The sequence below is a fragment of the Lepidochelys olivacea genome (assembly GCF_965140295.1).
Source record: "Lepidochelys olivacea isolate rLepOli2 genome assembly, chromosome: 15".
NCBI lineage: Eukaryota > Metazoa > Chordata > Testudines > Cheloniidae > Lepidochelys > Lepidochelys olivacea.
The window spans coordinates 33,003,376-33,027,771 of NC_140425.1; the positions used below are offsets into that span (position 1 = coordinate 33,003,376).

Genomic DNA, 24,396 nt, shown 5'->3' on the forward strand with positions numbered 1-24,396 from the left:
CTCATGTGGCGCTCAAACAAGCCAGCAGCCTCACTGCAGGTGCAGGTGGCTAGACAGTAGGGTGGGATTCCTCTGCAAGCGCAGCCTGTGCTGAGAGCCGCGGCCACGGGGATACTGCCAACGCAGAGAGACGCTCTTGTGATGCTACTTGGGGATTCCCGGAGACGGTCCCACAGAAGACCAAGTGCTATCTTAGAGTCAAAACGGTTTTAAAGCTTTCAGTGAAAATCCCAAGGCAAGGTTCCCGATGCACCTTCCCAGCTTTGTGGGCACTGGGGCAGGGCAGAACTGGGGGCCAGACAATTTGAAGTAATCAAACAGAAATGTCACCGTGGCAATGGTGTTTGCTGGAAAGCAGAGGTTTGCCCCGAGTGCCAGGGTTCTGCAGGGATTGGCTGGTTGCCTTCCCCGAAGAACGTTACTCAGACATTTGCATTTGCATCTCGAAGCAAAGCTGCACTAGACTGGGGTGGGTGTGGGGCAAGTGCCCCAACTGAGTGGCAGCCGTGATGGGACACTGCCTGCATAGGGCAAGAGAAAGCGTCGTAAAACCAGGGCACTCCCCAACAGCCTTTGCCCCACCTTAGCAAAGGGGCAGCTTCTCTCTCCCCTGTCAGCACTGCCATGTCCTGACCCTGCCTGGGCACCCCACTCCCTGGAGGTGTCCGTGCTGTGAGACACTATCAAAAGACTTACTAAAGTTGAGAGACAGCACATCTCCTCCTTCCCCACTGCCCACCAGGCTTGTTACCCTGGCAAAGAAGGATGTCAGGCTGGTTTGACACAATCTGTTCTTGACAAATCCATGTTGACTGTTATTTATCGCCCTATTATCTGCTAGGTGCTTACAAAGCCATTGTTTGATTATCTGCTCCATTATCTTTCTGGTACCGAAGTGAAGCTGACTGGTCTGTAATTCCCTGGATTGTCCTTATTCCCCTTTTCATAGAGCGGTGCTATACTCGCCCCGTTCCAGTCCTCTGGGCTCTCTCCCATGCTCCATGAGTTCCCCAAGAGAATCGCGAATGGCTTAGCAAACTCTTAAGCCATAGCTGGGCATTTAAAACTGGCACCAGCTGGACAGACCCACTAGGCATTTGCAGCAGCAGCTTCCATTTCCGGTTCAGTCTGTCCCACTGGGACAAAGGGCTTGCATGTGCCTGGGGAACCAGTGCCAAAGATGGGAGCTGGAAAAGCAAAGTCCTGTTGAAAATACCAGCCAGGCACAGCAGGGAGTGTCTCTCTGAAGAGATCCGGCTGCCCCGTGGAAGAGAGCTAGAATCGGTTGGTACTGATCTGAAGCTTTGACAGCATGGCAGAGGAGGCAGAAGCTGCTATTTATTTATCAGTTTCTTCCGGGTTGATTTGTCACTTAGTGTGTCTCAGCTCATCTCTGTTCAGGCTGGTCCTGGCAGGAGATTTCCCAGCCCTGGGCTGACCGCTTGGGAGACGAGTTGTCTCTGTTCATCCCCAGATACAGCTGCGCTCCCTTCTTCCCCACCCGTTTGCCCTGGAGCCGGGGGAGAGGGAGAGGAGAGGGACTTTGGCCTCCAGGTGCCAATCAGTCATGAGCCTCTGCCACCAAATGAGGAGGTGGCCGGAGATCCCCCATCAGCGATGTGTGTTCCTCTGATTTCCCCTGCAATCCCAGCCCCTGCATCCCACAGACAGCAGCTCTGCTTTGCCCCATCCAGAGCAGCACTCGATTAGCAGAGATTGAGAGGCCAAGGAACCCTGCTATCTGCTGATTTCCCTGGTCCTCCTGCACTCAGGTCCCTGAGGTACTGGGCTGTCTTTGGGAGGAGGGCTTGGCAGGCCTCGTGTTGGTCTCCCTTGCAGGTAGTGTGATTGGCAGGAATACAGACGCACACACCCCTTGTTAACCTGAAGACAGGATTGGGCAGTTATACTAGGTTGACTGCTGAGTGATAAGCCAAGAAGAGAGCCAGACCAGCAAAGGACCTTCGGAGACACAGGAGCTTGCAAGGATTTAGGTGCGACCCTGAGTGTAGCCAGGTGACCTGTTGTTCTCTGCAGAGGAGTCTGCGGAATTTTAATTTCTCCTAGCTGGTGACGTTCATCACAGATTTCTCATCCTCCAAGAGCCTGTTTCCCCCCAGTAGATTTCAGTCTCTGGAAGAGCAGTGCACTCTGCTGGCAAGGAAAAACTAGATGCTGCAATGAACTGACCAAAAGGTTGTTTGGATGCAGCAATGTGCACCGTCTGTTCAAAGCCAAGTGGGAGCCTTTACCTGGGAAGAGCCAGGCCTGCTGATCCTGGGGCGTGCTCCTGTACCCTCTGCAGAATGTGATCATTTGGTGAGAGTTTTCTCACTTTGGTACCTCAGCCATTTTATATGTAAAACACGAGGGAGAAATGATCAAATGTATCTTTTCCAGTGGAACCCTGTGTCGGATGGACTTTACTCAGAAATTCATCCCCATCCTCACCAAAGGGCTATATGAAATTGCTTGAACTGGGTCTCCCTCCATTCATAATCCCAAGCTGGCGAAGCGTCACACCAGTTGTGAAGTGCTGGAATGCATCAGACACAGAATGAACATGCCCCCCACACAGCTGTGATCTCTTTAGTGAAAAAGGATCGAGCTATGCTGCATTTCTTGTGTTTTTGACGGGCTGTGAGTTTACCAATGGCCAGTCACTCCAAGCCATTTCAGGCAGTGAGGCGATTATCGCTGGTAGGAGACAAATAACAGTTTGTCTTTTGACTTTTGACTTTTGTTATTAGTTTTCATCATTTCATGTCCACTACATGCCACATGTACCATAGGCCAGCTACCCCATTAGCCAGCCAGATTGTGTGCCTGTTATATCTCTGGGTGCAGTGTAGTTGTGGCTGGGTCTGTCCCAGGATATTAGCAGGACGAGGTGGGTGAGGTGATATCTTTCACTGGACCAGCTTCCCTTGGTGAGAGAGACATGCTTCTGAGCTACGCAGCGATGTGCTGCTGATATCCTAACATGGGGCTACTCCAAATATTTCTCCCACCAGCCCTGACAGCCCCCTCTTTTGTCCTGGGGGGGGGGGCATGTGCTCTCCAAGGGGGACAGGGAGGAAAGTCTGGCCAAGCTATGGTTTTCTCACAGCCCTGAGAGGGAGGCACCCTGTGTGGCAAATGACTGTCTGTCAATGGACTTCTCTAGAGACACGGAGACTTCGCCACTGAAAGCCCCCCAGAGCACCCTGCTCCGCTTGTGTGATTTGGAGAGGGGAAGGAAAAGCTGGGGGTCTCCTGCCCTGGGGAGAGGTTTGGAAAATACCTGCTATGTGGTGCGTTCCGGCCCATTTTACAGGCTTGTCCTTCAGAAACCCTTGCCTGAGCCCCGGGAATAAAGCCTTGTCTACACTGGCCCGTTTCTGCGCAGTAAAGCAGCGTTCTGTGCTGTAACTCCCGAGGCGCGTGCACTGCCAAGCCACTGCGCACGCAGACACTGTAAAAAAACTGCCCCAGTGAGAGGTGTGCAGCTTTCTGTGCCAGGGCTACGGTGCCACGGTGCCAGTGTAGACACCCTGGTCGATGACAGCCTCCGGGAGGCGTCCCACAAGGCCTGTTCTCGCCTCTGGTCATCGGTTTGAACTCTACTGCCCTGCCCTCGGGTGACCAACCGTCAGCCCCACCCCTTAAATTCCTTGGGAATTTTGAAAGTCCCCTTCCTGTTTGCTCGGTGATGCGTGCAGCGGTCTCGGCGCATCTTTCCAGGTGGCCAGGCCTGCTCTCACGCTTTCTGGACCAGATTTAAATTGCCCCTGAATTCAGTGGAGCTGCATTGATTTACACCAGCTCAGGCTGTGACCCCTGGCCATCACTGCCACTTGGTTCCAGGGCCAGACCAGCACCAGCCTGTCAGAACCACCATGCCCCGGGCTCCTCCTAGTGATTCTCCTTCTCCTCACCGGAAAACTGGACATTCAGAGCGGTCAGAGGGCGGGCGGTGGAGCAGATGCTGGCTGTGCGAAGGGAGGGAGGCAGCAGTGAGAGCGGGAGCAATGTCCCAGGAGCAGGGTGAGAGCTAGGCACACACTGACCCAGAAGAAGGCTGAGAGGAGGCCCCGATGCAGGCCTGCAGCAAGCCACCGCTAGCTAGCAAGCAAGCAGACCCATTAAACGTCAGGGTGCATGTGAAATGGGACCTGGTGGTGCTGAACACTGCCTATTGCACACCTCGTTTCAGCCCTGGCTCCCTACTGGTCCCAGAGCCGCCTGTGAGGCTTCAGTTCCAGCGGGAACGTCAGAGGTATGGTATGTTGTGACATGATAACGGGAATGCCGAGCACAGACACCTCATTCGGCTTCAGAGAAGGAGCCAGTTATCTAATTTCCGTGTTCCATAGCACTGAGCTTTCTGCCGTACAAAAGGAACAAAGAATTCAGTTCAATTAAGTTGTGGGAAATCCAGCCGTGCTGTCAGAAGGCAGCCAACGCCGGCAATGGGTGAAGAGGGGTGACGGTTGCTCATGGCACCACTATGGAAGAGCCCGAAGACACAGACGTGTTCTATGCTTCGTCCAGTCAGAAATCAGCCCCCTCTTGCTGTCCGTGCACCATACAGCCACGGGCACAGGCTGCAGGCTTTCAGGTCCACCGCAGCTCTGCAATACAAAGAGCATCGCTCCCTGTCCCACGCCCTGCTCACTAGCCCCGGATCGGCCCCTATGTTGATTCAGATGATAGCAGGCCCCTGTACAAGCCATTTCTCTCTGTCTGCGGAGTCCTCCAGAAGCAGAGATGTCTCCGGGCACTCATCAGAACATTGGGTCCGCACACTTCACTTCCATACCCACGTCCTGGGCGTGGAACAGTGAGGTGAGTCTGCTGGGGGGTGGCTACAGGCCTCGTGGACATGTTTGGTGGGGTCATGGCCTGGAACTGGCAGGGTCCATTACCCACGTCCCTTGAGTCTGACTCAGTAACATGCTGGCTGGATTCCCCTGTGCGCCCGGTCTGACCAGGCTCCTCTCTGCGCTTCCCTTGCCAGCCTGAACCTGAGCAACAGTGACATCCTGACCATTTATGATGGGGACGAGCTCACGGCCCGTATCCTGGGGCAGTACGTCGGCAGCAGTGGCCCCCAGAAGCTCTACTCCTCCACCCCCGACCTCACCATCCAGTTCCACTCTGACCCCGCGGGCCTCATCTTTGGGAAGGGGCAGGGATTCATCATGAACTACATAGGTAGGTGCACCGCAGGGCCTGCACTGCGATCTGTTCTCGGGGCAGTGAGGCTGGACACGTTGCATCTGGGTGTGGCATCTGCCGGGGCCGCAACTCGGTGAATTCTAACCCAGAATCTGGGGCTGTGAGTGAGGGGATGCAGGTTTTCCGATGCTGAGCTACCTCACCCAGCGCAGCCAATGGGCCCCAAGGCTCCGGTTCAGCTCAGCCGATGCCATGCACTAGCCCTGGGCAGGCTGTTAGAGCAGCAGAGGTTCCCTGTGCTCCTCTGAAACCAGTAGCCACTATTACCTACATCCCTCAGGCAATGGCCACCTGCTACAGCCCTCTGTGGCTACTGTCCCTGGACTTCTGCCAGCCCTTGCAGCATCCTCCAGGCCCCCCTGGGCTGGACCAGACAGTGCTACCAAGGGCCATGGGGAAAGGCCAGAGTGATGCTCGCTGCCTTGGGATTGGGGGTGGGAGGTGCTTGATGCTGACTGACAGCTCCGTGGGGATAGCCTGGCCTCTGAGCCTTAGCTGGGGCAGGTCACGCATCCCACCTTCTGTTTAAAAGGCACCGTGGGACAGGATCCCTCTAACTCACTCATTCTGCACACGCCACCTAGTGTCCTCCTGGCTTCCCCGATGCATGGCCTGGGGCTGACCCACTGCACAGGGGTGGGTTGCATTAGCATGGCTGTAGGAGAGCTTTGGTCAGACTCATCCGTTGGTCCCTCAACACTGACCCAGACTGGTGCTGGGCTACCCTGTACAACATGTGCATTGCAATGCTCCAGCTGCATCCGGAGCCCAGTTTGTGCACACGCAGAGCACCCGGCTTGCACACACCTGGCTTGCATGCAGGCAGAGAGCCTGGCACCGCCCCAGGAGTTGGCAGTGGTGCCCAGGGAGCATTTCTCCTTCCCACCCGCATGTACTGCATGCGCTATTAGAGCAGTCAGAGAATGAGATGCAGTGCAGGTCATCTGTGATCTGCAGGGCCGCTTCTGTAAAGCGCCACCCTGCATCTGTGGACAGAGCTATCAGTTTATGAGTGTTTTAAAGTCAGACTTTAGAAATGTAGAGGGCAGGAAAAAATATGCTGGAGCAAATTAGCCCTGAACTGTAAGTACTGTGCTCAGACATCGCTGCTTTAATAGGATGTGTAAAAAATTAAACCTGCAAATGGCTCCTGCTAAAATGATTCTAATGCGGACAAACTGTGTTTAGCATCCAAATCAAGGCAAATGTCCCAGGAGGCTTTGGTTAGTCAGGAATTCCCCATGGCCAGCCCAGGGCATTATACTTCCCGTCCTTTGGGATCTGGGCCCAGGAGGGTATTTAAACTCCTCGTTAACGATAGGACAGATTTAGTTTCTAACCCCGACCGAAGGATGCTTTCGGGCAGCAACAGTCAGGTGTAATGGCCCATGCACACCGCTTGCCTGGGCAGCGAAGGGATGTTTAGGAAGCGCCACCCATTTCTGAAAATGGTGAGGGTCTAGCAGGATTTTTGAAGCCTCTAAACCCAGCCCTAAGCCGGTGCTGTGCAGATCACACTGTGCTGTGACGCTCCTGCTGCAGACTGGGATGTGGACTGCGTGGCACCAGCCCAGCCAGGGCTAGGAAGTGGCCGGCTGTGTGCTTTTCACATTCAGAGCTGGAAGGCTTCTGAGTCACCAGCTTCACTTTGTAAATCAAATAACCCTGCTCCAGGCACCCTGTGCAGCACCTAGAAAGGTCGCCCACGGTTGGCGAGGAAGCAAGCAGGCAGGCCAGGGGCGATCTGCACCGATTGTTCAGTACTAGCCAACATCTTTCTGTGGTTCCAGAGGTCTCAAGGAACGACTCATGTTCAGACCTGCCTGAAATTCAGAATGGGTGGAAGACCACATCACACGCAGCGCTAGTGAGGGGGGCCAAGATCACCTACCAGTGTGATCCAGGATATGACATTGTCGGAAGTGACACGCTCACCTGCCAGTGGGACCTCACCTGGAGCAGCGACCCTCCGTTTTGTGAAAAAAGTAAGACAACATCCCCCACCACACACACACATTGCTTAGTATTGCTGGGTTCATGCACACAGTCAGCCAAGTCCAAAGCCCATTCAGATCAATGGGGAGCTTTCCTTTGACATCTCTGGACTCTGGACCAGACCCATTAAACGTCAGGGTGCATGTAAAATGGGACCCGGTGGTGCTGAACACATGCCGAATAAAACGTTTTCCAACATCCTTCACATGACTTTGCAGTGGACTCCACACCAGTGCATTTCAGGGCTACTGATCTGTTTATCTGCCCCCCCTGCCTGCCTTCTATTTTGCTGCTTGTCCTATGTCATGTTCCTGTGAGGAGTTACAGAACCTGTTTGTCTCTAGTTATGTACTGCACAGACCCTGGGGAAGTGGACCACTCGATCCGTTTAATTTCTGATCCAGTGCTGCTGGTTGGAACCACCATTCAATACACGTGTAACCCAGGCTTTGTACTGGAAGGAAGTTCCCTTCTGACATGTTACAGCCGTGAAACAGGAACTCCAATCTGGACATCCAGGCTACCGCACTGTGTCTGTAAGTTGGGCTCAGTTCTCTATGGTTTTGCAATTATTTCTCTTCTCGCGACTGCAGTTTTACTTTACTCCTTGTTATCTGAATTGATTTGCAAGTTTCCCATTGGAAATTCAGAACCCCCTGGAGCAAGCAGCGAATGTGCCCAGCGTCCCAGCAGACAGTCAGTACCAAACATACTGAGCCAGTCATCAGAAACAATCGTTCCTATTCTTTCACTTCGTTTCCTCCAGGCTTTTTCCTCCTTTCAACAGCTAGATCTTTAGGGACGTTCTCCCCACAATAGCCACAGATGCTGTACAGCAGATACCATGTGGGCTGCACTGGTCCCATCCATCCAGGAGGCCTTTTCTTTGTTGCCGGAACTTTGAAGCATCCCTTCCTCCACACCAGCAATTCAAAGCAGTTAATAACAATTCAAATAACCAGGGTCTAGAATAAGAGGATAAGTAAAAGCTCATTAAAGAGGCTGATGAGCAGCAGTGTAATAGAAACACCCCTGATGGCAGGTCTCTCTGCAGCAGCCCCTGCTGCTGAAATCGCTCTGTGGGTTTTGTTCTGTGGCCTCCCATCTCATTTGCAGGAGCTCACCTGGAGACCTGTGTCACCCCATCTCCCTGGAGGGGTGCTACCAGCTCCTGACCCTGCCTGCTGATGAGTTCAGATACTGCCAGAGCGGAAGGCAACACTGACTGGCGCAGGAAAGGTGAAGAAACACAGTATCTTTCCTGCTCAGCAGCTGCTGCCACTTTGCCCCCCAGCTCCTGATCCAGAGCAAAGGCCACCCCAGCTGTACGCTGGCTGTTAACATCAGCAAAGCTGGTCAAATCCCTATTATTGCGAGAAAGAGCTGCCTTGATTTCATTTTTCACATCCTGATTATCACTACAAAAGGTTTTTTTTCTCCTGCTGATAATAGCTCACCTTAACTGATCACTCTCCTTATAGTGGGTATGGCAACACCCATTGTTTCATGTTCTGATCTTGTCCCTGTGGGTCCCGCACTTGCAGGCAGTTTATGCTAGCTTCAGAGGCTCACTGCAACCCTCCACCTAGCCCTTCTCTCTCGAGGGCCAGGGATACAGTCTGCTGAGCCCTTTTCATCATAAGCCAGCAATGGAGGTTGGTGAGAGAACTCCCACAGTCTCTGTTGCTCCTACGGCCTCATGCCAAAACAGTTTAGCCTCCTGTCCTGACAGGGACCTGTCTTCCCCTCCCAGGAGGTGTTTCTGTAGTGGCAGGTTGGGGGGAACCCGGGCCCGCCCTCTACCCTGGGTTCCGGCTCAGGGACCCTAATGGTAGCAGCTGTTGGCAGCCAACCTTTCACTGCCAGAGTTGCTACATTTCCCTGGGCCACTTCCCCACAGCTCTCCTGCTTCTCCCTGCTTCACCCTTACCTTAGGGCTCCCTTACCAATGACTTGAGGGTGTCTTCATTAACTAGCCCTTCATCCACACTTCCTCTCTTCTGGCTCCCTGGCTCTCCTCTGCTTGACTGGGGTGAGCCCTTTTATAGTATCAGAGGGGCCTTAATTAGAGTCAGGTGGTCACATTATCTTAATGGCCTCACCTGACTCTTTGCAGGTTAATTGGAGTCAGGTGTTCTCATTAGCCTGGAGCAGCCCCTGCTCTGGTCGGTCAGGAACAGAAAACTGTTAATCCAGTGGTCAGTAGATCTGCCTTCTGCTACTCTGCTGAACCCAACTGGCCTGGGTCTAGCACAATATATATGTCTTCCTACTGTATTTTCCACTGCATGCATCCAATGAAGTGGGTTTTAGCCCACGAAAGCTTACGCCCAAATAAATTTGTTAGTCTCTAAGGTGCCACAAGTCCCCCTAGAGCATTCAAGGGAGCACAGCGCAAAAGTTCACCTTCTGGGACACTTAACTGCTGTTGAAGAGATTAATATACCAGGCTACTGCCTGACATCCTGTGACTCTTTAACCAAATCTAGTTGATGAAGGTGAGGAAAAAATAAATCCAGTCATTACTGTGGCTGTGGCTTAGATCTGCACAGTCCTGGGCTGACGGCTAGGTAAAAGCGCGGGACAGGCAGGGAAAGCATGACTCACACTGGGAATGTTTCTTTTCAGCTGAAGAGTCCCTTGCCTGTGATAATCCAGGATTACCTGAAAATGGCTACCAAATACTCTACAAACGACTTTACTTGCCAGGCGAATCCTTGACGTTCATGTGTTATGAAGGCTTTGAGCTAATGGGCGAGGTTACTATCAAATGCATTCTGGGCCAGCCGTCCCATTGGAGCGGACCCCTGCCCATCTGCAAAGGTAACGAGCTTTCCGAGACACCTGGAAAACAAGACCACACTTTGGGAAGGGGCTGGAATCGACAGGGATTTGCAGGTGTCCTCAGCTAGTTCCCACCACACCAGAGAATTAGCTTTGAGCAGCGACCTCCTCCAGCATGGAGATTTGTCCCCATTCTCACCGCCATTAAAAGGCAGCAGAGCATGTCACTGCAGCTGCAGCCCCTCCTTAAGAGCTCCTTCTTTTGTTTTACCAGAAGCCCTGAAAACAAAAGGCTCTCCGGCTGTCACCCAGGCTCTTGGCACATTGGTGTCGCCAGGGTTCCAGCCACGGATAGCCGAGCTTTTGGTGGTTGTTACAGATTTATCATTAAGAGGTTCTGCCTGCCCGGGGGAGGGAATCCATCTCAACACCTTTCTCGTGAACTGTGTTGGAAGCTGTTAACTAGCAGCCATTGCCTAGCACATGTGCAGACAGGGCTGGGGAAAGCAGGAATGGTCCTCAGAGTTTCCAGAGGGGTCTGGATTCTGTCCCAAGTCCTGTGAACGCTTTGTTCTACATTTCTCTATGTGTACCTTAGTGATTCTGCCTTGGGTTACTAGTTGATGACAATGGCCATGACCCTTGGCCCAAAGAAAGCCCTGCTTGATAAACTGGCCAGTTTTCAGTTGGAGTCTATTTCATAGACACAAGGAGGGACCTCCTGGTAACACTTTAAACGGCAGGGAATAAATACCACTTGTAAATTGCACAATAACAGTGTCCCTGGAACAGCAGCGTATTCCCGGGCTTTTGCAGATTGCTCAGGAGAGGGTAATGTAATTCCCCTGGGCCCCAGGCTTCAGTGTGCAGCTGATTTGCCCTGAGGTGATATGGTGCTTGCTGTGAGGCCAGTCCGAGAATGCCTTAAATGGGTGTAGAAAGGCCAAAAGCATCCAAAGGGCTCAGGGTTGGTGACACGGTTTGGGGTCTGTGGAGAGAAGCAGAGACCCCAAATTGGGGGACTCCCCATGCCCACATGCTGATGGAAGAGACCTCTGGGATGTGTCACTGCACAGGGCAGGGGCATGGGTGTGAATGGGAGGGAAAGTTGAGAAGGATGCACAGACACAAGGACACTCACCTGGGATGCCCACCAGAACTTTATTTCCTCTCTCTCCTAAAACAAGGACAAGAGGATATTCAATGCAATTGAAAGGCAGCACATTTAAAACTGATGCAAGGAAATCTCCTTTTACTCAGCATGGGATTAGCCTTTGGAACTCACTGTCACAAGATGCCATTGAGACCAAGAGCAGAGCAGGATTCAAGAAAGAAACAGACACTGATATGAATAATGAGAGCGGCCACAGTTAAATTAGATAGGGCTGAAAATATTAACGAAGGTTATAAACTCTCACGCTCAGGGCATAAGGCAACTGCTTTTGACGGGGTTTCAGGAAATGTCCCCAAAGGGCAAGTTATTCCATAATCACCCACTGTGGGCTTTCCGGCACCTTTCTTGGAAGCATTTGAAACAACCCACTCTTGGAGAAAAGAGAGCAGACGAGATGGCCCATCAGATGTTCCTATGAAAGTGCTCAGCAAGTGTCCCCTGAAGGAGGAGATCCAGGGGGTTTTCTTATGCTGCTGGGAATGACCTTCTGGCTAGTTCTAATTTCTGGCCTGGGGCACTAGAGTTTTCACAAAGAGGAAAAACAGTAAATCCAGCTGAGGGAAATGTGGGTATTTTTCATGTTTCACACGAGGCTGCCAGCCCCCATGACCATCTTAAACCCTGCCAACAATTCCCAATTTCTCTTGCAGTGAATCAAGACAGTTTTGAACACGCTTTACAAGGTGAGTGAAATGCATTTGTTGGAAAATCCCAGTCAGGCAGATGTCTGGCACCTCTCTCTGGAGAGTGCAGCACCTGCATTTGATCACACAACGCAAACCAATTTGCAACAAGTATGCATTGTAGCATTGCCCTTGCTCTTCAGTTCAGAAATTAGAGACAATGGAATGTGGCTGGGCTGACCACTCTGCATGGGAGGGTGTCACGTGCCCTCAGTACAGGACTCTTCAGAGGGATGGAATATTTGGGGAGGTCCTCTGGGCAGAAGGGCTTGATCTGAGGTTTTGAGTACTTGTGGTACCCAATGGTACTGCAGCTGGGACCACTGTATAGCAATTGCATTTCAGACAGTAAAATCTCTCTTTCACCTGCCCGTCTCCTACAGGGCATTTCGAGGCCCCTCTTTGTGCTCCCAGCTGACAGTGGGACATTAGACAACAGATGGGGTTGGTTTGGGCTTGTGAAGAAACCTGGCTTTTGCGGTTACATTTCAAACAAGCAGCATTCTGCAGCTGGCCGCAGAGACAAGGCAGCACCGTGCGGGGAGGGAAAGGTTAGGAGGGAAGAAAGCCCGAGGGGGGGGAATCTCAAACGTTTGGCCTATGGGAACATAATGAATACTGTGTTTTCAGTAGCGGAAGCTGCCGCAGAGACGTCGCTCGAAGGGGGAAACATGGCGCTAGCCATATTCATCCCGGTGCTGCTCATCTCACTACTGCTGGGCGGTGCATATATCTATATCACAAGGTGGGGACCACTGTCACAGCAACACGGGGCACTTCTCCAGGGCCTTGACGCCAGGGATCTCAGAGCGCTGGGCAAAGAGCAGCTCACAAGCCTCCCCGTGCCCGCTGAGGCAGTGCTGTGCCCCTCATGAGAGGGAGCACCCAGCAGCTACCCCCAGAACCTGTGGGTGCTGAGGGAGCCAGGCAGCTCCGAGAATCAGGCCCTGACCTTGCAGGGTTTGCTGCCAGGAGTGAGTGATCTCGGTGCTAAGCGGTGAATGCAGGAGGGAGAGCAAAGGGGAATGGGCAATTTGGGAGCGTGAGCGTGGGCTGCCTTGCTCGGTGCATGTCACCAAGTGACCCCACTGGCTTCACCAGCCCACGTGCGCGAGCCGCTGGGGCCTGCGTGGTTCTGACCCAGTGAGGTGACGTCTCTCACTTGCTTTTCTTTTTCTCAGATGTCGGTACTACTCCAACTTGCGCTTGCCCCTCATGTACTCCCACCCGTACAGCCAGATCACAGTGGAGACGGAGTTTGACAACCCAATTTACGAGACAGGGGTGAGTTGGCCTTTCAGTGCCTCAGTTCTCTCCATCTGTACATTACATTACATTGAAGGTGAAGGCCTGGCACAGACTCACAGCAAGAGGGATTTAGAGTAGCAGCCGTGTTTGTCTGTATCCGCAAAAAAGAAAAGGAGGGCTTGTGGCACGTTAGAGACTAACAAATTTTATTTGAGCATAAGCTTTCGTGAGCTACAGCTCACTTCATCAGATGCATTCAGTGGAAAATACAGTGGGGAGATTTATATACACAGAGAACATGAAACAATGGGTGTTACCATACAGATTGTAACGCGAGTGATCAGGTAAGGTGAGCTATTACCAGCAGGAGAGAAAAGAAAACCTTTTGTAGTGATAATCAAGGTGGGCCATTTCTTGGTCTCAGTGTCACAAGTACTCCTTTTCTTTTAGCAAGAGGGAAGGTTACGAACCCCCCTCAAGACTCCCCATGAGAGACCATCTCTGCTTATCTCCCTCCCTGTCACGGTGGGCAGATGATGCAGCAGGTCAGCCAGAAAAATCAGCCTTTACGGGAGTTTCAATGGCACCAGCATTTCCACCCCACCCTGGGGACACGGTGAGCCAGACCATCAGAGCGCGGGGCATTAGAGTTTAGCCAAGGAGGGTCTGCCAGGGGTCGCCCTGCTCCGGTCTCTTTTCTCACCACAAACCCTCGGAGACCTTCTCCTGGTCACTCCCTCTGTGCAGTTTATTTACAGTGTTCCATCCAAATGTGTGCGACTCTGTATTTACAATAGCAGACACTTCTTAGCTCACTCAGCAAAGGAGGGGAGAGACAGATGGCACCTTCCCCCTGAAAGCTCTTTCCTGGCTCTGACTCCCAAAAGCCTGCCTGTCCATCTCTTCCCCCCAGGCATGTCCTTCCTGTACCTTTTCTACCTGCTGGGCTGATGGGTTAATTAGCCATGTATCATAGAAGATTAGGGTTGGAAGAGACCTCAGGAGGTCATCTAGTCCAACCCCCTGCTCAAAGCAGGACCAACCCCAACTAAATTATCCCAGACAGGGCTTTGTCAAGCTGGGCCTTAAAACCTCTAAGGATGGAGATTCCACCACCTCCCTAGGTAACCCATTCCAGTGCTTCACCACCCTCCAAGTGAAATAGTTTTCCTAGACCTCCCCCACTGCAACTTGAGACCATTGCTCCTTGTTCTGTCATCTGCCACCATGAAAACAGCCGAGCTCCATCCTCTTTGGAACCTCCTTCAGGTAGTTGAAGGCTGCTATCAAATCCCCCCCCAATTCTTCTCTTCTGCAGACTAAATAACCCCAGTTCCCTCAGCCTCTCCTCGTAAGTCATGTGCCCCAGGCCCCTAATAATTTTCGTTGCCCTCCGCTGGCCTCTCTCCAATTTGTCTTCATCCTTGTTGTAGTGGGGGGACCAAAACTGGATGCAATACTCCAGATGTGGCCTCACCAGTGCTGAATAGAGGGGAATAATCACTTCCCTCGATTTGCTGGCAATGCTCCTACTAATGCAGCCCAATATGCTGTTAGCCTTCTTGGCAACAAGGGCACACTGCTGACTCATATCCAGTTTCTTATCCACTGTAATCCCAAGGTCCTTTTCTGCAGAACTGCTGCTTAGCCAGTTGGTCCCCAGCCTATAGCGGTGCATGGGATTCTTCCGTCCTAAGTGCAGGACTCTGCACTTGTCCTTGTTGAACCTCATCAGATTTCTTTTAGCTCAGTCCTCCAATTTGTCTAGGTCACTCTGGACCCTACCCTCTCCCCCCAGCTTAGTGTCATCTGCAAACTTGCTGTGGGTGGAAGTGCAGTCCATCCCATCATCCAGATTATTAATGAAGATGTTGAACAAAACCAGCCCCAGGACCGACCTCTCTCCAGTCCAATCCCAATCCATCAGGCCCAGCTCTGCCTTGCAGGTTTGCTCTGGGGCAATGGAACTGGTGATGCAGTGATCAGAGTGCTGGTCCAGCTGCTGTCCAGCGGAGCCTGGCAAAGGAAGATGCAGAGGAAGCCATTTGGAAATGATGATGAACCCATTGCAGTGGGGCTGCTTGGCCTTGCAGAGCTGGGAAGGGGAAGCCACTCTGCCATGGAATGAAGTCTCAGGGAGTCCTGAAAGCCTCCCGCAGTGTGTCATCCAGAGACAGCATGGCTCTATGCGAGCCCCTGGGCCACCACATTGACTCACACCAGGAGAGAGGGGCTCACAGAAGTTCTGTTCAGTGCAGCATCCCCTGCTCCTCTCCCTGCCCTCCGGGCAGCTTGAGGAGCACATCAGGACCCTGCTGTCTAGTGCGAGGGAGCTAGAGGCTACAAGTTATCCACCCAGGGGCCAGAAGAGGTGCTGGCTTAACGCAGGGGGTTTGCCTTAATGTAACTAATACCCTCCTGCTGACCTCCCCTCTCCTGGCCCTTTGGTGTGTGAGACTCCCTCGGGCGCAGCTAGGACCCCCGACCCCACTCAGAGCTGAGGTGTAAAGCGGGGGGTGCGAGTGGCTCTGTGGAGTCTGCAGTGACATGACATGCAGGCTGTGGGGCAGGTACAGCAGTTACACTGAACGAGTGCCCCCCAAGGTGCCTCTGAGCTAAGCCCAGTGCCGGGGGAAACTGCGGGGCCTGCTGGAAGTACCATCCTCACCTCCTGCCGCTGCTTTACACAATGGCTTCTGTCTAACTTCTAACTGGGAGAGGGCCAGATCCTACCAGGTGCTGAGCACCCCAGCTCCCGTTACGTGCAAGGGAAGTGGGGTGAGAGTTGAGGGTGCTCAGCATGTCTCATGCCTAAGCTCTGAGTTCCATGCTAGGACAATAGGCATGTTTGAGCAGCCAGGTGTGAGTGTCTGGGGGCATGAGAAATAAGGCAGTGCCTTGGCGTGAGTTAGGTCTTCAAATCCGTGTTGCCTGCTCTCAGTTTTATCACGAGCCTCACAATATTTGGTGTTTGACTCAGAGCCCCGGCTCCCACAGGCAGCAGATTGGGTAAGAATCTCAGCTTTTATTTTAAAAAGCCAGCTTCCAGCCCCTGTGGTTGTGAACAAAAGCTGGGAAATGTGGCCCACGTGTGACCCAAAGGCTCGGAAACCGGAAGGCAGAGTAAAAGACCCCCAATGTATTATTTGTTTAAACCTCACGATTTTTAAACCGATCTTGTGATTTTGGGAACCTGATTTATGATTTCTGAATGTCCAGGGTTGGCCACACTTTTGTCTCCATGAGAAAACTGTACCAAACAACAAATTGGTTTAGAAGTGGTTCTGGTTAAATTGACATAGCCCTCTCGCATGGGCACTCTTCAATAGAAATCAAAGGTAGACACCAGGGGCTTTGAACCCTTTAACTACATTAGCTTCTAAACCAATTTAATTAAATCAAGACAGTTTTCTTGCGTTGACAAGGCCTAGATGTCACCTGGATCTGATCTCACATAGACCAGGGCTGATTAATCTGGGTGGAAACCCAGCCATTCCCTTAAAAGTGTGTTTTCTTCTTTTTAGGAAACAAGAGAATATGAAGTTTCAATATAAAGACAGTGATACGAGAGTCTCCAGATGTGAACTTAATTCACTCCAATAGAACTTCCTCAGTAACTAATCCAGAGACCATGTGGAGTTTAATTGGAATCCTGGACCTACTGTTGTCTGTCCTTTTGCCTCTTTATTGATGATTTAACTGTTTTCTTCACTGTATTTATTCTATTTAACTTGAGATAGGTGTGTTCAAAGTGTTACCAGCAGGCTGTGCTCCGCTCCCTGGGTGTACCCAGAGCTCTAAGGACCAGTGCAGAGCTACCAGTCCACACATGAAGGTGGGGAGGGTGCCCCATCCCACAGCAGCGACAGCCTCCAACTCTGCACCGGCCACATGCAAAGGGATTTTACGGTTTTTGTGTTGTTAAAAATTAAAATGTCTTTATGCGAGATCCTGCAGCTAACTGCCAAGAGCTGGGATAGACACAGAGCTTGATTCCTTGGTATTATACATAGAGAGTCTTCCTGAGCACTGTACTAAGCTTAACTACTGCCCACACATTTCCGGTTCTCCTAGAGTTTGATCAGGCATCTGGTGCTATGCTCTCTCCGACTGAAAGAGCAGTGAGCAGAGGGAGCAGCCTCTCTCCTGGGGCCCATCTCAGGAAAGTTGCCAGGCAGGTACTGCATGATGCCCTCCGGTGTCTGGGGAGAAAGGGGAAGCAGAGACCAAACAAGCAAGTTACATGCTACTTGCTTGGCCCAGTTTGTTTTTAACCCTGCAGAGGCACATACAAGAACATGTGAGCTGCTGCAGAGAAGCCTTAACATGTGCAACCAACGATTGCTGAGCATATCAACCCCGGTCTGAGAGACCTTAGCAGCATTGCAAGGGGACATGGGTAAAATCTTCTAGGGCAGTGTTACCACTACACTGGGAACAAACAGGCTTGCATGTCTTCTGCTCACACCTGGTATTGCTCTTTAATAACATTTACTGTGGCCATTGTGAGGAATATCCAGTCTCTCTCAAAGTCTGAGTTCACCTTTTGCCCACTTTACAGTAAGTATCTCAGGGTAATAACGATGGAATACAGGATCCTATCACATGCTCTGGTTAATTTTGGAGCATTCGCCCTTCAAGATTACAGTGCCCTCATGCAACTGGAAGAGTCCACTGTTCTTCTGGAATAGCTGCTCTCGAAAGGGCCGGTGGGGTGATCAGTTAGCCACAACTCTGCATGGGAAGAGCCAGAGTCAGTCCTTCCTCCCATCTTCCCGGAGCATGCAGAACCGGCAGAGTGCATTAGATCGGATCTCAGCACCATGGGAAGACTTTATGGCAGCAACCAAACCACCATGTTCCTGTCATTCCAAACCTAGTCCAGGGTTCGTGGCAGAAAACAGGGTCCAGTCAGCATTGTCCACTAAGAGCTGCACTGTCCAGCTTGGAGCTAAGGATGGGAAATCACCTAGATTTGCACTCCGCTTGTGAGTCAGGCATTGGGCAAACCCCACCTGGAGAAGAGAGAAGGGAGCAGTGGGGTCATTGTAGGGAAGAAAGTCAGGTAGCAAACCTTCCCTGACTGCAGCATAGGAGCCCAATCACTGGAGGAGCATAGCAGGCAAAATAGAGCCTTTAGTAGCCACTTCCATCTTGATCTAACCCTGTGACAACTGGACTTCAATCACCACATTCCTATTCTTTGGTTCTGGAGAATAACGTGTTCGCACTTAACAAAACGAATGCTCAAATGTTTTCTTGTCATGGAAACATAAAGATTCACACAAGGTGCCATTGACAAGTTACCAGTACTTCCCTTTCACAGAATTGGCGGTCACACCGGGCCATTCCTGCTACCATCGGAGGAACAGCGCCGTTGAGGTCTCTTTGGCTGCTGGTGTCTTTTTTCTGTCTTTGTGGAATGGCAGTTATAACCAGGAGGGTGTTTTCAAGTCCGTTTTAGTTTAGAGACGGTTAGGGCATCTCTGCAGTTGTACGACTGAGACATTCGATTTTTTTTCCTTTGAAGAAAACAATCAGCGGAATGTGTTTTTGTAACTTGCAAAGGTTAAAAAAAAAAAAGAAAAAAAAAAAGAAAAAAAAAGGTGCCAGAAAGGTACCAGGCGTTCATTTCTGTTCATACACGTCTGTTTTTATAAGAACAATGTGAAAATGGTTGGAATTAAATATTTTTGAACATGATACAGGACTTCCCTGGGAAGCTCTGGAATTTAGTGTAACCTTAATACAAATTGTACTATATTTTTTAAAGGTTGAAAATAAGTTTAACAGAAATTTGAGCCACAGAATATGCCTGTGTTTCAGCCTGTATTACGTGCTGCGTACACTTCAGTGCTATCTGCCATGTGGTCTGCAGGTCTCCATGGTTACACACACAGGCCCTTACATCGTCACCTTCTTGAATGAGTCGGATCGGAAATGCGTGAATGGTGCAGAAGATTCCCCCTGGCCCGAAGCTGTGAAGATTGATGTGTTGGGTCCATCTCACCGTATTTTCGCTGTGGAGTTTTTCTCCAGAAAATGGGCACAGGTTATCCCCTGCAGCATATGAACCTGGTGGCTCTCTGGGGCGCCTAAGGGCTAGATTCGAGTCCCTCAGAAGTCGCTGGGATGAGAGTTGGCTCTCTGTGTTCTCCAAAGCCTGCCCAGCCCCAGTGGGTCTTTAGTTTCCTTTAGATTTGGTTTTACAAACTATTGAGACGCAAATCTCCTCATTTCCCCTTGAGAAGAAATACAGGAGCAACTGCTCCTTCGATTTTCACTCTCATGAGCTCCTGTGTATTACCACATGATCAGGGCAATGTGCTGTCCTCTTTAGAACAAGCCTGCTGTGCGACAGGGCAGGCGGATGGATGGCGGGTAACCAGGAATGGAAGTGATTCCTAATTTAGTTACTATTTCCTTTCTATACATACATAAATATGATAGGATGGAGAGGTGGAAGGCCTCATGGCTGCTCACTTTAAAATGCCTTCCCTTGCCTCCTGCTGTGTTACTTTAGTGCATTATTTAGCATATTATTAAACCAAGCCTTCCGAGCAAGAGACCCTACCAGACGCATCTGTTTTCTGGGGCACAGAGCCTCTGCATTGGCGGTCTGGGCTCATCTGGATGCAGTTTTCATGGGCTGAAGACTGGGGAGAAATTTCAACCCTGCAGTAAACAGGCCCCACTCGCAGGGAAGAGAAGGGGGGACACATCTGCTTCCTGGGCTGGTTTGGCCGTGGATCTTTTACTGCTGGTGCCATTACCTAAGAGGCATTTGCACTTTGTCCCAGGGCAGAATGAAAGCAAGTGGGAAATGAGGCAAACGCCCTTGCCTTATTCATGGATGAAAACAACAGACTTTCTCCGGTCTCCTCACTAGCATTTCTGTTGAACATCACAACGTCCTGCCCCATGGGACAGGGTCAGGGAAACACCCCTCAACCGTGGAGACTGGCTCCGTCTGGGAGTCAGTATGACCAAAACCATCCAACCCCGTGGGATCAGAGATTTGCACTAGCCCTGGCAGAGTCCAGGACTTTCTTCTCAGTTGAGCTGAGACTCTGGTCTGGGTGCAGAGCTCAGAACATCTGCCGGTGGAGCACATACTCCATGAGGTCTGTGTTTCCGCTGTCAGCGGTCAGGTTCCAGACTCTGTCTGAACATACAGGATAGAGATCACTGACTGGGAACAATGCCAAGGAGCCATTCTGGAGACAACTCCACAGGAAGACCAGAAGGGTCAGAGGAGAAAAATTTCAGAGTAGCAGCCTTGTTAGTCTGTATTTGCAAAAAGAAAAGGAGTATTTGTGGCACCTTAGAGACTAACAAATTTATTTGAGCATAAGCTTTCATGAGCTACAGCTCACTTCATCGGATGCTCACGAAAGCTTATGCTCAAATAAATTTGTTAGTCTCTAAGGTGCCACAAGTCCTCCTTTTCTTTTAGTGGAGATAAAGGAGATTGACTGTCCTGAGGAGTTTACTCATAAATTTTAAGGCCAGAAGGGACCATCATGATCATCTGGTCTGACCTGTTGCACATTGCAAGCCACAGAACCTCACCCACCCACTCCTGTAATAGACCCCTAACCTCTGGCTGAGTTACTGATAGAATCCCTTCTTATTGCCCTCAACTCTGCCATAGAGTTCTCCTTGTGTTCTTTTGCTTCCCGTATCAATTTCTACAATTTCTAGCTTTTAATTTTATATTCATCACAATCAGCTTCCTTTTTGCCATTTCTAATTTATGTGTTTTTAAAAAATTATAGCTGCGTTCACCGTCTCTCTAACCCAGGCTTGTTTGTTTTTTAAACAGTGCAGTCCTTTCTCTCAGGTGTAGCTTTGTGGGCATCCGGTAAAATGCTCCTACAAAGTTCCTAATTATCATTCACATTTTCCGGATTATCATCTTCTAGGTGATTTGGCTCAGAATTGTTTTCAGCTTTGTAAAATTGGCCCTGAAAGCTGGAAACATGAGGAGTAAGCATGTGGCAAGCAGTACGTTCAACACAACTGTTCTCCTAAGGGCAGAATGACGTAGGATACTCTGCCACCTGAGCCAAAGTCCGTCCAAGTCAATGGAAAGACTCCCACCAACTTCACAGAGTTTTGGATCAGGCCCTTAAAGCATAATGTTGACTAGGGAGGGATAGCAAAGTGTCTAAGGCAAATTCCACCAGTCTAGATTTTTTTGCTGTATTCACGTTGGTCCCCATTTCGTATGTTCACAGTTTCAAAAACAAAACCCAATGTGGGACTGGATGGAAAAAGGAAAACATTTTCTTATATAATTGTTTTTTGTTGCTCAGGGGGCTTTAAAGGGAGAAGAGGCGCATATGCAGAACAGGGGAGTTCTAATGCACAGCTCACAACATTCCCTGCACGCCAGCAGGGACAGGCCGAACCCGAACTGTGCCACAGGTTTACGTAGCGTTGTCGCTACTCGTGCACATCTTTACAAGTGGTTTGCATGCAGTACAGCTGTATCACAGCTGTTCACCTGGCTACAATGCCTCCTGGCTTTTTTCATCCCAGCCATCAGAATATCCTCCTTGTGTTCACATGAACAATAATGGATTTGTAGGGCGACATACTGTATATTTTTCATGCTATTTTCTTGAAGGTAAACTACAATTTCTTAAATCTTAAATCTTATTCTTAAATCTGAATATGGATGAATTTACTGTGTTAAGAGAAGCATTCCCGCAGTCATAACTCTCCCTCCATATTAATGTACAAACGTCCTTCAGCTCTGTCTGTGGTACTGTACTCTGAGTGCAATAAATTCCTCATTTTGCGTCAGGTCTGACCTCTCCTCATTTGTACAACTGTTGAGAATAACCATTTGCCCTTCTCATGCCTCTTTCATCTGAGGATCTCAAAGTGCTGGATGAATATTAATGAATTAAGTCGTACAACCCCTGTTAGTAGCTACTTTGCTATCCCATGTTTCACAGATAGGGAAACTAAGGCACGGACACGTTAAGCATCTTACTCAAGATCACCCAGCTGGGAATAGAATTCACGTGATCTGTCTCCTAGTTCCGGGCTCTGATAACTAGGCACTGGAATCCATCCTATAGCTTCTAATAAGTGTGGACAATGGGAGTGTTGTCGCTGCTTTTGTAAGTTCGTGCTTTGTGACTTCTTTATTGTCGGCTGGCTTCCAGGTTTGGTAAAAATACTCAGCCCTACACCCTGAAACATAATGAGCCTTGTGGGAGATGGCCCTGCAACTTGGCAGGCAGAATAATGGAATAGCTGATACGGGACTTGAGTAACAAAGAATTAAAGGAGGATAATATAGTTAATGGGCTTATGGAAAAGAGATCTTGTCAATCTAATCTGATATCTTTTTTAATGAGTTGACAAAGCTTGGTTGATAAAGATAATAGTGTTGATGCAATAGAGTTCTGTAAGGATTTGACTTGGTACCACATGGCATTTTGATTACTAAACTAGAACAATACAAAATCCACCTGGCACATGTGAAATGGTTTAAAAACTGGCTAATTTATAGGCCTCAAAATGTAATTGTAAATGGGAAATCATCATCAAATGGGGTCCCACAGGGATTGACTCTTGGCCCTCCACTGGTTAACGCTTTTCTCCATAGTAATGTTTGCAGATGACACAAAACATCGGCACAATGACAAATAATGAAGAGAACAGCTCATGGATACAGAGCAATCTGGCTCGGCTGGTAAACTGGGCACAAGCAAATAAAGTTTGTGTTTTAATCTGGAACTAAGAATGTACACCATACTTACAGGACGGGGGACTCTCTCCTGGGAAGCAGGGACTCTGAAAGGACTTGGGGGTCATGGTGGAGAATCAGCTGAGCATGAGCTCCCAGTGCGAGTTTGTGGCCAAAAGGGCTAATGCGACCCTTGGACGGATAAACAGGGGAATCCTGAGTAGTAGGACAGTTATATTAACTCTCTATATGGCACTGGTGAGACTGCTGCTGGAAGACTGTGTCCAGTTCTAGCGTTGGCAGTTCAAGGAGGATGCAGATAAATTGGAACAGGGTTCAGAGAAAGGTCACAAGAATGATTAAAGGATTAGAAAACCTGCCTTATAGTGAAAAGAAAAGGAGGACTTGTGGCACCTTAGAGACTAACCAATTTATTAGAGCATAAGCTTTCGTGAGCTACAGCTCACTTCATCGGATGCATACCGTGGAAACTGCAGCAGGCTTTATATATACACAGAGAATATGAAACAATACCTATTCCCACCCCACTGTCCTGCTGGTAATAGCTTATCTAAAGTGATCATCAGGTGGGCCATTTCCAGCACAAATCCAGGTTTTCTCACCCTCCACCCCCCCACACAAATTCACTCTCCTGCTGGTGATAGCCCATCCAAAGTGACAACTCTTTACACAATGTGCATGACAATCAAGCTGGGCTATTTCCTGCACAAATCCAGGTTTTCTCACATCCCCCCCACCCCCATACACACACAAACTCACTCTCCTGCTGGTAATAGCTCATCCAAACTGACCACTCTTATAGACTCAAACAGCTCAGTCGATTTAGTTTACCGAACAGAAGGTTAAGGGGTGGCTTGATCTATAAGTACCTACACAGGGAACTGAAATTTAAAAATAGAGTGGTCTTAATCCAGCAGATACAGGTATAACAAGATCCAATGACTGGAAGTTGAATGTAGACACACTGAGATTAGAAATACGGTGACCTGTGTGTAATTAACCATTGGCTCCGGCTACCAAGGTTTATGGTAGAGTCTCCAACACTGGCAATTTCTCAAAGCCAGATTGGCTGTTTTTCTAAAAGATCTGCTCTAGTTCAAACAGGAATGAGCCCAGGGAAGTCCTATGGCCTGGGTTATGCAGGTCAGATTTAGGTGATCACAGTGATCCCTTCTGGCTTTGTAATCTATCCCCCAAACGTGACATGTCTGACTGCATTGCACCCAGACTGTACATCATCACTAGCCTGGCTGAATTACCAGTGTGGGAAGGCAGGAGGCCCAGGGGATTGGGACAGAGGAAAGGGATGTTGTGCAGCTGAAAGTTATTAGTGTTCGTTACACACGGATGTGCTTGACACAGTACAGGACCGAATACGGACAGCCCTTGCCCCACAGTGCTTGGCATGGTTTGCGAGGAACGGGGGGTTGGGGAGGAGTTTGGGATTTGACTGGTAATGTTGGTAGTTGGGTTCCAGAGTCCTCACACTCACAAGAGCAGGATTAGAGCAATCAGGGTGCCGGGGAGGAGAACTCTGCCCCTTGGCTCTCTGGACCCTGGCTAAT

The 24,396-nt window shown here is 50.1% G+C and overlaps 1 protein-coding gene across 2 annotated transcripts in view; it reads left to right on the plus strand.

Moving 5' to 3' along the window:
* The window catches only part of SEZ6L (seizure related 6 homolog like), a 147,592-nt gene extending 125,677 nt beyond the window's left edge, over window positions 1-21,915 (plus strand). Inside the window, exons 10-17 of one of the 2 annotated variants that reach the window (XM_084649065.1) lie at window positions 5,000-5,196; window positions 7,011-7,205; window positions 7,560-7,751; window positions 9,844-10,038; window positions 11,824-11,856; window positions 12,487-12,601; window positions 13,038-13,140; window positions 16,629-21,915. In XM_084649065.1, the coding sequence (XP_084505191.1) occupies window positions 5,000-5,196; window positions 7,011-7,205; window positions 7,560-7,751; window positions 9,844-10,038; window positions 11,824-11,856; window positions 12,487-12,601; window positions 13,038-13,140; window positions 16,629-16,658 (1,060 nt within the window). In that variant the 3' untranslated portion in view covers window positions 16,659-21,915. The remainder of the gene's footprint in view (window positions 1-4,999; window positions 5,197-7,010; window positions 7,206-7,559; window positions 7,752-9,843; window positions 10,039-11,823; window positions 11,857-12,486; window positions 12,602-13,037; window positions 13,141-16,628) is intronic. The other variant, XM_084649066.1, reaches the window with a different exon arrangement.
* The last annotated feature ends 2,481 nt before the right edge of the window (window positions 21,916-24,396 follow it).